Genomic DNA, 12,100 nt, shown 5'->3' on the forward strand with positions numbered 1-12,100 from the left:
ATGACCTGTGTGGAGTTTTGATGAAGAGAGCTGCTTATCTATCAAGATGCAAAACTTTTGCTTCTGGAATGGGTGGTTTTAGTAGAAACGACAAGTATATGTGGTATCAGAAATTACTTGGTGAAACACAAAGGCCCTGGGGTCTGTTCTGTTCTTTGTGGGGTCGGGCTAACATGCCTTCTGTATAAGAGGCCCATGGGAAGTCTGAGGGCCTAGAGTGTGTTTGTAAAGAAGTGGCTTGGAATGGTCACATCGTCTGCAATCGGTGTGTACTTCTACATTTTTGCTTCTGGAATATATGGCTTAAATATTAAGGGGGAGAAATCTAATAAATATGATTTAAATGTAGAGAAAAACCGTGGGAGGGTTCTCATGAACGTTGTCTCTGGGGGTTTGCATATACGAGGTTTGGTTTCCAGCAGAGAAATGCATCGCATACAGCAAATATCTTGGGGGAATAGGAGGATTGATGACAGTGAAATGAAGCAATTATTGAGTAATTTATTTTATAGTGTAATCTTAGTTTCTTTCATCTGTTCAGGGCCTTTGAAGGACAAGTTTTAGAAAGTACTCAAAGTAATGCTACCTAATCATGCTGAAATTCTCTATCTTTAGAAAATTGAAGGGACTGGAGTAATTTGGATATTACTTTATTTTTTTCTCCCCACTTGCAAAATGAAAAGTTCTTACCCATCTCTTCAGTGTGGTGGCTTTGTTAGACTTCTGTGTGAATTTACATTTTTATTCCATTGTTTTGTTCTCAGTAATATTGAAAAATAGCAGTCATAATTGGTGTGCTTGTTAACTGTGGTAAGAAATGGCTAAAAAACCTAGAAGCTGGTGAGTTTTGTGATCGTTTTTTTACTTGCATTTTTCCTAATGAATCAGTACTTCAAAAAAGGCAAGTCTATTACTGCATAGTCAGTCAACACTCCAAATTAGTGAAGTATTGTTGAAATCCTTTGTGGTGCACTCTTTTAAATCCGTCATTAGATTTGAATGATGGCAAATGAGTATTTGCAGTACCTTGCAATATAACACAGTTAGAGGAAGAAAATAGGAGAAGACGAGAAAACTACCAGGAACATGTTTCTGTAACTTAGCACTAGGTAGAAACCCAGCCCAGAGCACCTCTGGTAGTTGGGGATGTACAAGGAAGGCAGGACAGGGAGCATTCCTCATGAATACTGGAAAAACTGTCCTCACAGTAACAGCCGGAAAGCCATAGACAAGTCTCCCAGTGCAAGTGTTGGTTGCTTTTGATTCAGGTGGTTAAGAACTGACTTAGTCAAATGCTGCAAACAGGTAAAAACAGGAACAGGTTGGCTCATGTTCTCATTTCTTGTTTCCTTTGTCCTGACCTCCTAGGATTTAATAGAGAAAGTCGTGATCCTGCGCAAGGCTGTGCAGCTCACCCAGGCCGTGGACCCGAATGCTGTGGGGGCCCTTCTGGCTGAGAAGATGAGCCAGTACGCCAACCTCCTGGCTGCCCAGGGCAGCATTGCTGCAGCTCTGACCTTCCTGCCCGCCAGCACCAACCAGGTATGTGGCCTCTGGGCTTCTTTGCTTTCTTTCGGTTTCCCCTCTTCCATCAGCTGGTATTAACAGGCAGGCTGGCTTGGGAGCAATGCAGCCTTGAGGTGGGAAGCAGGTGTAGGTTTCCCAGTGGCAGTAAGGCTGGCCCAGTAGCTGCCTTTCTCCTGCAGGAAAGATGGATTGCAGTCCTGTAAAGCAGAGCAGGCTTCTTGGAGGGAGCTCGGTGGGATGCAGTGGGTGGTGGGCAGTGCACTTAACCTTCTTTCCTTGTCCTCTGTCCGCAGCCAAACATCGTGCTGCTACGGGACAGGCTTTGCAGAGCCCAAGGGGAGCTGCCAGCAAGACAGGAGGCCGTCAAGGCGCCGTACGACAGACAGCCCATGCCCAAAGGACGAGCTGGCGCTGTGGCAGGGCAGATGCAAGGGCCTCAGGCCCCAGCACAGCAGTATTACCAACAGGTAATTGGTTTTGGCAGTTGCTGCAAGACATCGTGCTTGGGTTCTGGAGCATGATGCAGAGGGCACTTTATTTTTCATTCTCTTGGGGCCACTCTGGGGCTCTAAGATGCACCTTCCAAGCAACCTGGGGGGCAAATGATATGTGCTGCTCTTCAATCAGTGCGGATGCCTTGTTTATTCCTCATCTGAAAATACCCCTCACGCCTTGTCGAGCAGCCTGGGTTTGAGGATGAGTTTGAAAAGCCCTCCTGACCATGCTTAAGGGGAGTGTAGGTAGCATGGGCAGCAGGTGGGACGGTAGCAGGCCTGGGCTGAGCATTGGCTGTGCCAGAAGACTGAGCAGGTGAGTGTGGGACTCTGGGGCTGGGAGCTGTGCCGGGATGAAGAGGAGGACTGGGGAGGCAGGTGCCCTGGTTTTACCAGCAGGCTGAGGATGGTGCTCACCGGACTAGGAGGCGGGATTTCGGCCACAGCTTTTTGCAGAGCGGGGCTGCACTCACGGCGTGGCTCTTGGCCATGTGCAAACAAGAGGGGTGCAGGCGCGGGCGTGTCGCCCAGTGCTGCGCTTGGAGCACAGAAAAATGGGGGCAGGATGGGAGAACGGCTGGGACGAGGTGGGGAGCTGGGCTTTGTTCTCTCCCTCTTAACAACTGGGGGTGCCTTCGCCTTCCCTTGCGGGCGTTAACAAGGCCACCTTCTGAAGGGACAAAGCCTTCATCCCGTTTGTACAGCGGTACCTTGCTAACACAATTGTGTCTGATGTTAAACGTGTTGCTGCTAATGATGAATTCAGCTGTTCCGTGCTGCCTGTCTGACCTCCCTTCTGTAACCAATGAGCTGCACTGAGAAGCGATGCTACGTGTCCCTTGTGGCTGTGGAAAACAGCACCTTGCCTCTAGATGGCATGAGCTTAGCCATGCTTTTCACAGCACAGCCCCCCATTTCTCCTCCTGTCTCCCAAATGCCTCAAGCTATTATTTAAGAAGGCTGAGCACATGATTAAAAGCTGGCAAATATCGCAGGCCCTGAAGCACACTGTGAGAGGGATTTGCCCTCTGTGCTCTTGGCTGTGTGCTCAGCAGGAGCTACGGAGAGGGCTTGCAGCAGACAGGGCCAGCTCCAAAAGGTGCCCAGTGATCTGTTGGTGAACCAGAATGGAAACAAATTGCACACTTAAGCCTTATTATCTTCTGGTTGATTTTTTTTTCCCTTTTAAGCAAGTGGGTATATTTGACTTGCGGAAAATGGACTCCACAATCAGTAAGGCTGTACAGTAGGTGTGTTTATTCAGCGCTGGGCAGCACGGGGGGTAGTCCCACCAAAGTCGTGCACACCTGATGCAGCAATTTGCCATGATTATATGCAGCAAAGAGCTACATGTGCGTGAAGTTTCACGGTGAGCCTGTACATATTCATAACCTGTCCTCACTTTGTATCAAAACTAGTTCCAAGGAGTCATTTCCATGAACTCCTCCCATCTGTGCTTACACAGTGTATCCTGGTGGTGGTCGTCGGGGGTCATAGGGATGAAGATTGATGACTCTTCCTCATCGCTGCCAGTTGACCTCTTGTCCTTGCTCCTTGGCTCTTGTCCATCCGCAGGGCCAATTTCCACCAGTTTAAGACAGGTTCACACTCTTATTAGGAGACTGACCTTGGTAAGGGGCCCGAGGCTTCCTGCTTCAGTCAGTTTGCACGATGCACCACAGTTAGCAAAGACTAAGCAGCATCCTAGTTTAATGCCATCAGCACTCTGTCTCTACTTGGTAAGATTCTCCTACCTCCCTCTCTCACAGTGGCTTGTTCCAGCTTGAGGCGGCATTTCTGTAGTTGTTGTCCCTAACAGGAACATATCGTTAAACTTCCACTTCCTTCTGGCATAGGATTTCACACCGTTTTTCACCTTTTTTTCAAATAAAAATGCACAAGTGATGGAGGGTGGACAAATCTTTTAGATAACTCCAGGGTTCAAAGCCTTACACAGACATTCACAGCAGTTGTTGTACAGCTGACAGCAGCGTTGGCCTTGGCACTGCGCAGTGTTGGGGAAAGACACACCAAAGTTGTTAGAGCTTTCCTTCTGCCTGCACTCAGGGAGAAGCAGTTAGCATTAAGATGTTTGTCTGTGCCTATGCAAGAGCTTAGCTTCGGATTTTAACTTCTTTAATGCATCAGAAGCTCAATTTAAATGCTTTGTGTGAAGCAGTAGGTTTGAATTTAACAAAGGATTTGTGATTTCCAGCTGTGGTTAGCGATGCTCCGTGCCATGCAGTAGCCTGACGGGAGCTTCTGCAATAGGAGTGTGTAATAAAAAGGGCTTAGCAGTAGTCGTGTTGTGGGCAAACCCAGCTTCGTTGGCACATGTAACACTGCACTCGCTCCACGGCCCTTTGTAGCTTCATCTTCACTCTGTGATTCACTTTGGCTCCAGTGCACGGTGATTTTAGCAGCCTCGAATGCACTTTTTCTCCTCCCTGTGTGATTTTTTTGGCTGTGTTGGAAGTGCCAGCATGCAAACCTTTCTCTGTTCATTTCTTTGCATCTCGGTTTGTGAAACCCTTTAGACTTTCTTAATGTTTTGTTTTCCATGATTGCTATTTCTTTGTTCGATTCAGGTTAGAATTGCCCCTACTGTCACTACCTGGAGTAACAAAACTCCCACTGCCCTTCCCAGCCATCCTCCTGCAGGATGTCCCTCTGACACACAGGTATAACCTTCATTATTCCTCTCTGAGCCTCTGCTCCACCCCGTAAGTCCCCCATGTGCAGGCTGTGCGCTTGACACAGTCTGGCTCGGATAGGCGGAAGGAGCAGCAGCTTTTGCTGTACTCAGGTTTTGCTCCTCTGCATCCTCCATTATACATTTCTGTTTTTAACAAAAAAAAAAATAAAAAATTTTTCACCTTCAATCAGATGAGTGGCTTTGGCAAGCCTCACATGGTAGCTCAGGGTGATCTGAGTCCAGTCCTTGCCCCACACTGGGATGTTTCAAGTGTGAAATGTTTTTTTCTCCCTCCTCTCTCTTGCGACGCATCAGAGTTAAGGTGAAAGTCATTGAGTTGAATGCTGTGTATGGCAGGGCTCTGTCAGACTCGCTGAGCGGCACGCAGTGCTGTTGAGGAGCTCTGCCCTCAGCAGGAAGCTGCGTGCTCCTCTGCTGCTGCTGAAGTCGCGCTGCACCTGCAGGCTGTGCTTCCAGCCCCACGCAAGCGTTTGCCCCCGTGCCCGTGGCTTTTCAGGGCAGGTGGCTTCATGCCTATGAACTGGGAACTGATGATTTCGTTACGGTTCTGCCTCGGTGCTGCTGACCATCACTAAACCCTACCTCCCCCCACCCTTTTTACTCATTTCACAGGGAGACAACCCACCTCCTCCGGGATTTATCATGCCGGGAGCCGTGAACCCCAGCGCGCCGCAGCCAGCCATGTACTCGCAAGCAGGGGCACGGCCCGCCTACCCGCAGAGTGAGTAGCTGCAGCTCCCTGCTCCCTCCTGCCCAGCTGGACTGGCCAGGTGATAACTGGGGTTACTGGGGACAGCCAGCCCCCTCCTTGGCGTTGGGAGGGTTTAGACCAAGCCAGCCCGATGCTTTTTGGCAAGAATCACCTGGGATGACCTCGAGAGATGGGTGGAGGAGAAGTGGTGAAGTTGAAGAGCCCCAGAGCCCCCGGTGAAAGGCTGTGAGCTTGCACTGGCTCCCCGAGGATGTGGTTCACCTCCCGGGCACAGGCTTCCCGTTGATGCAAACCCTTCCAAGAGGCACTGTGGGGACTGCAGTGGTTCTCAGCCGGCTGGCAGTGCCGAGAGCACCAGGCTTTGGTCTGAGGGGGGGGGAAGGAGCAGGAAGCAGAGAAAACGCACTCCTTTGTCCTGATTTACTGACCGAATCTCTTCTTTTCTCCATTTGTAGCGTATCAGGCCACACAGCAGTACTCTTTCGGAACGGGGGGACCAGCTCTCTATCAGCCTCAGCAGCCTCTCTCTGCCCCTGCTTCAGCCCCTTACCCCAACCCAGCCACTAACACCACCCCTCCCTACCTGCCCTCTGCCCCTGCCCACCCTGCGCCCGCCCCCCTGTACCCGGGGCAGCCTCAGCCCTCCCCCACCGGCCCCAACCCTGCCTCTTCCTTCCCCCTCCCTCCTTCTGGTGCATCCTTTCAGCATGGCAGGCCAGGACTTCCAGCAACTTCTGTGGCTTATGCATTGCCTACTGGACCAACAGGTACTCTGCCTGCAGCCAGTGACCTTCCTGCATCCCAGAGAACAGGTCTGCGCTTGGACGGGGGACAGGCGGGGAGGGGGCGGGTTTATGAGCTCGGTAACTCTCCTACCCGTGTGCACGTTGCCTTGTGAATGCTCTCTACCAAGTTGGCTTGTGCCAGTTGAAAGCATTTCTAAACCACATCATCATCCCTGTGCATCTGGTGATGCTATGGTCGTGTCGCTGCAGCCAGTGCTCCCTTGTGTCTGGCCCGGGACGTGGTGCTCTGCACCATCTCCTTAGGAGGCTGTCGTATCCAGCAGATGGGTGGTGGCGCAGCGTTAACCTGCTGAGGCTGGCACCCAAACCTGCCACCTGCTGAGCGAAAGAGAAAAATGAGCTTGTCCCTGTGTGGTGAGCAGCAGGTCAAGCCCAGGACTGGCAGCGTGTTTAATTCACACGGCATTCCCTGTGGCATCAGCTCACTTGTTTTTTCCCTAGCCACTTAGCACTATGGGGTTTACTGTAGCCATCAATGCCTTAAAAGATAATCAGAAGTGATTTAGAAATGCTTTCACATGGCCTCTTTCCTAAATGTGAATCAGAGGCAGGTGCACGTGGCTGGCCCTGAGAGCATGTTTGAGCACACAGCAAGGTGAGGAGCGAGGGCTCCTGGCGGCCCTCGGGACTGCCAGCATGTGTTTGTGCTTGCTGTGGGACACCGACCTCGCTGAGTTTAACCCACCTGTCTTGCATCAGGCCTTGCAGGAAATGTGCTTCACATCCAGGGGTCCAGCTGGAGAGGCAAGGACCAGAGTTAGGAGCAGAGGGGCTGTCAGGCAGGATCCGAGGGATGTCTCAGGGACGCTGACGGGATGGCCTGAAGGATCCCACTGTGACCCCCTGTCGTTGGGGCGGCGCAGTGCACAGGAGGCATCTTGCCTTGGTGTTGGCAGCAGAGCTGTGAGCAGGTGCTGCAGGGGGCTGGGAGCACGCCGTGAGCACTCTGCCTTCGCTCACGGGCACGTGGTTTTGGCAGAAATGGCCCTGTGCTCCAGTGAGAAACACAAAGGAGCACAGTGAGGTGGGGAAGAGGCTTTTTCCCTCCATCCTGCAGCCACGCCTGGTGTCCTCTCTGTTACCCTTGCAGATACCCTACTGGGACCTCCCTTGGCCCTTCGTTACAGGACGAAGCACACTCTGCTTCTCAATTATACATAATTTTCAAAAAACACATAAATAGGAAGGAGGAAAAAACCTTGCCGTGTACATGCTGCAATTAGTGTGCCTAGGCTTTATACGCTGCGCCAGCAACATGTATTCCAGAAAAGCAACGCTGCTTGGGGCAGGGTGCCTTGGTATGAGATCCACCAAAACTGCAGCAGTAAATCTTAGCTGTAACTGTTGTGATGCAAAGCATGGAGCTGTGCTGATCAAGGCTTTGGGGTGCTGTGTTTCTGGGTTTTGTGGTGGTCTGCTACAGGAACATCAGGTTTCACTTTGCAAATGTGATTCGTTAAGGGTGGCTGGGAGAATGATCTGAAATTCAGTCTTGAATAGCACCCAGCCTGTGAACTGGGTTGGGTTTAGAGATGCACTTAAAAATAAACAGCTCTGTTAAGACCTCAGATTTTTTGTAAGTGTGTGCAACCTTAGTGTGTCAAGCCATACTTAGAGCTCCAGTCAGCAGCTAAGCCCATCTTCATGCTCATTTTCAGCATCTCTCTGTGAACCTGCTTTGAAGAGAGTTGTAGTTTTCAGAGTCTTGAGTCTTGTCTCATATTGTGAGCTAAGGGATGTGTTTGCAGCAGAGCTGTGAGCACATCAGGCCGACATCAGGGGAGAATTGTTAAACCGTGGTGTTTCTCTTCTCTTTGAAATGGAGAACAATGTGTTGGCTCTGTGGTGCCATCTGGATTTGCTGCTTGGCCAGCAGGCAGAGCATCTTTTTGCACAGGTGTAAGGCTCCTGTGTCTCCACGGTACAGATAAGAGCCTTGACTCAGGAAAATAGGTGACATCCACCCTAAAGTCAAACCCTCAAAACATCTCCTGAAAAACTTTGTGTAATGGTAAAATGATGGAGAGAAGATGGTTGCTCAGAGCAATGGTCTGCCAGTTGTGCTGGAATGGCCTGCAGGAATAGGAAATGAGAACACAGGGAGAGGCAAAGAAGTGGGCCAGGACTCCGGAACTTCTCTTAGAAGTGACTAGAAACAATTTTACTGCATGGCGAGAGGAAGGGATTTGTTTTTGGGGTAGACAGACAAAAAGCAATTTCACAGGGTGGGTTGGTCAAAGGATTCCTGTCTCAGTTGGCATTTTAATTAAGTTAGACGTTTTTCTCCTGACTTCTCCTGCTTATTGAAACTAAATTGCTAATTTAAAATTACAGGCAGATTGTCTTATCAGTTTTGAAGAAAAACTTTTTTTTTTTTGGTTCTCTTTGCGTTTTATCTGCAGAAAACCTACCAGCTCCAGACCAGGCCTCTCCCCTGGCAGGTGAACTAGGTACCTCTTAGGCTGGAAATGATTACAGCCCCTACGTGAAATTAATTGAACAAACATCAATAATGCATACGTTTCTCAGAGAACATTAAGTGCAATGCTGTTTGCCAATTACAATTTAATCAAATCAAACTTTAATTCCTTAATTAAAACCAATAACAACATGTCTGGAGTTTTTAACCACAGAATCAAATGCTGTTTTGCCTTTTTTTTTTTTTTTTTAAAGCAAATTATTCCAGGAAATTAATATCAGACGGGGAGGTTTTCTTAATGTGCTAGCACTATCAGCACTGCAGAAGTTAGACTTGCTGTATCAGAAATACTCTGGGAAGGGATTTTGGCGATAGGGAGGAGCAGAGCCCTGGGGACGCTGGTGTTGACTTTGGTTCACAAGAAACCAGATGTGAAAGGGGGGTTAATTTGCTTTTCATTTACCCCGCCAATGTGCTCTGGATGTGAAACTCGTTCAACAAAAGCCCAGGAGAAAATGAAATTCCAGATCACTTGAACGAATTCTGCAGTGGTGCCGTGTTCTTCTGTCCGAGGCGAATTGATCGTTTGCTAAGTGAAAAATGCTGTGGTGAAAAAATCCACTGGGCAAGGGCTTGGGTTGGGCTTTCTGTGGCTTTGTGCAATAAATCCTGATGGCTTGTCGAGCCCACGGCTGACAGATAATATTGTGGTCCCCACAGCACGTGCTCTGTGCTGAGACGGGACCCATGCCTAACACGCTGACGCTGTGCTTGAGGAGCAAAAGGGCTGGCACAGAGCACTGCCCTGGCCTGGGAGTGGGTCTGCTCAGCCATCCTCTGTTGTTCTTCAGCTCACAACAAATTGTCCGTATTGGACCAGGCTACATTTGGTCGCCTTGATCCAGCAGCTCTGCTCTGCCTGCAGGGCACAAAGCACCCGTAAACCTGCTATCGCTGGCAGGGGAAGCCTGGCTTTATGGCTCCGTGTGTCTCCGCGGTGGCTGGGTGATCTGGGCTGGAAATGCTTAAGGCTCCCCTTGCCTCTTTTATGCCTGTAATTACCGTGTTGTGTTGCTGGGGAACACGTATGAAAAAAAAAAAAGACTGACTAATGTCATATGGGGAGGAGAACTTCGCAGATAACCGTCAAGTTGCCTTAACACAGGCGGTCTGCGTAGCAGAGCTGTGTTTGGGCCACGGTGTAGGCAACTGCCTGCCTTTTCGTGGGGTCCATCTGTTGAAAGCAGCTATCTGGCAAGAGATGTGCTGTTTAAAAAAGAGGCTGTGCTGGTGGAGCTGTGGCAGGGAGCCAGCCGGGCTGGGCTCAGAGGCAGCACTGTCCCTGAGGTACTTACCGTCTCTGTTTTCTTTCTGTCCCAGGGCCTCAGAACGGCTGGAACGACCCTCCTGCCCTCAACAGGGCTGCCAAGAAGAAAAAGGTATTCAGTCTGGGGAGCCCTGCCTCGAAACAACCGAGTGCTGACCATTTCAAAAGCAGTAATTTAACCTGCTCTGGGGAAGCTTGTTGGCAGGAGTTGGCAAAAGAAGGGCTAGCTGCAAACAAAAGCCACGCCGTGTGAACAGAGCGCGGCCTTCCTGCGTTTGCACTATGCAGTATCTCTCTCAGAATGGTTAGGCCTCTAGAGAAGGTGATTTTGTGCCAGAGTTGTTGTTAATAACAGCATTGATTCTGGTTTGAATGAAGAGAATACCTTGGACCATGTTCGTTGCAGCAAAGCAGATGAGTTTTTCCAGAGATGATACTTAAGCGAAACGATGAGGCTGTGCAAATTGTTATAGATTAATGGTGGTGCTGGAGCTGAGAGAAATTTATCCTGATTAAGGGGTGGACCTTGAGAGATCTGCCAAAAGTAAGATAATTTTTGTGGTACAGACAATGTAGTTCTGTAAAAAGAATGTAGATTGTAGCAGGACAAAATAACTGGGGGTGGTTGGCACAGAGCAGAGCGAGCCTTTTCGTCCCCTGGTGCTGCTTTTATCTTGCCCATCTCCCCAGCAGTCAGCATCACTTGCAGGTGCTGTTGGGAAGCAAGACAGTCTGGAGTATGTGGAGTGCTCATCGCAAGGAGAAAAAGCTGGAGCAGGCAAGATAAGGTCTGTGCCAAGGCGAGGGCAGACGTCTCCTGTGAGCCTGGGGTTTTGGTCTCTGCAGCTGGTTTCGAAGCTGTTGGAGGACAGACCAGGGGTGTTTTGAGTGCTCCTGGCTGCCCCGGTGCTGGGACGTGTCCTACAGGCAGCACGCTGCCTTTCAGGCCTCCAGGTCCTTGGGTAGGAGGGGAAGAGTTGTCAGAGCAGCTGCCAGACCTGAGGGCTTGAGGAAAAATCCTCCTGCGAACAGAACAGGGCCTTTGCTGTCTTGCATTTCATCCTGCAGAATAATTTGCAGCCATTTTCTCCATAACTAAGGATTTACTATTTTGCTCTCAGTCTCCCGTTGTGATTCGCTGTATGCATAAGCATACAAACACTAGCAGCTCATTTTATTGTCTCTTCTCCCTACCATATGTTTCCGAAATACCCACAAGTAGAGACTGGGATCCCATGTTGCCATCGTGGGGTATCGCCCTGTGCCCCAGCTGCTGGGGTGGATTAGTTGGTGGGAGCTGGATGCCTTGCTGTGCCACCAGCCGTGTTGACGCTGTTCCTTCTCCCCCAGGTCCCCGATAACTTCATGCCCCCGGTGCCCATCACGTCGCCCATTATGACCCCGCTGGCAGACCCGCAGTCCCAGATGCAGCAGGCCCCGGCGCCACCCGCAGGCGCTCCCAGCTTCCAGGCTCCGCAGCTCCCCGCGGGGCAGCCGGCGCTGCAGGGCCCATACCCGCCCGCCCCACAGCCCCTGGGGCCGTGCATCGTTCCTCCTGCTGCCTCCAAACCCAGCACCGAGGGGGCTCCAGGGGCCCCGATTGGCAACGCCATCCAGGTAAAGCAACCCCGCTGTTTGGTGGGGGGGTTGGACGCCAGCAGAGCCCCGTGGGGTGGGAGATTTGCTGTACTTCAGAGGTGCTCTGCAGAGTTCTTAGCACTGTTTTTGTGCAGCTGGGTTTACGTAAAAAGGATGGGTGGTGGCAGAGTGGCCTGGGAAGCCTGACTTGCTCTGTTTCTCAGCACGTGCAGGCACTGCCAACAGAGAAGATAACCAAGAAGCCCATCCCTGAGGAGCACCTTATTCTGAAGACCACGTTTGAAGCTCTTATCCAGCGGTGCCTGCTGTCTGCCTCCGATCCAGTAAGTCCCTGCGGTGTTCCCAGAGCCTCCCTGTGTTGAGGAGCGTGCACTGGTAGCTTCAGCCAGGCTGGCCATCACAGCCCATCAGAAGGCTGCTTTGAGCAGCCACGAGCAATGTGTAGAAAAGCCACGCCATCCCCGAGCTTCCCGTTTATCTCTGTGGTCAGTGAAGAGTAC

General features: G+C 50.7%; 1 protein-coding gene across 16 annotated transcripts in view; it reads left to right on the forward strand.

Annotated features, from left to right (window-relative positions):
* SEC31A (SEC31 homolog A, COPII coat complex component) overlaps nt 1-12,100 on the forward strand; it is a 36,877-nt gene that overhangs the window by 21,273 nt on the left and 3,504 nt on the right. For 3 of the 16 annotated variants that reach the window (XM_084518691.1, XM_084518703.1, XM_084518698.1), the window contains 9 exons: nt 1,369-1,542; nt 1,821-1,994; nt 4,610-4,702; nt 5,350-5,458; nt 5,905-6,261; nt 8,658-8,705; nt 10,055-10,113; nt 11,352-11,618; nt 11,804-11,923. In XM_084518691.1, the coding sequence (XP_084374817.1) occupies nt 1,369-1,542; nt 1,821-1,994; nt 4,610-4,702; nt 5,350-5,458; nt 5,905-6,261; nt 8,658-8,705; nt 10,055-10,113; nt 11,352-11,618; nt 11,804-11,923 (1,401 nt within the window). The remainder of the gene's footprint in view (nt 1-1,368; nt 1,543-1,820; nt 1,995-4,609; nt 4,703-5,349; nt 5,459-5,904; nt 6,262-8,657; nt 8,706-10,054; nt 10,114-11,351; nt 11,619-11,803; nt 11,924-12,100) is intronic. The other 13 variants (XM_084518706.1, XM_084518694.1, XM_084518693.1 and 10 more) reach the window with 11 other exon arrangements.

This window comes from Aythya ferina (genome assembly GCF_964211825.1).
Source record: "Aythya ferina genome assembly, chromosome: 4".
In the NCBI taxonomy this organism is placed as follows: domain Eukaryota; kingdom Metazoa; phylum Chordata; class Aves; order Anseriformes; family Anatidae; genus Aythya; species Aythya ferina.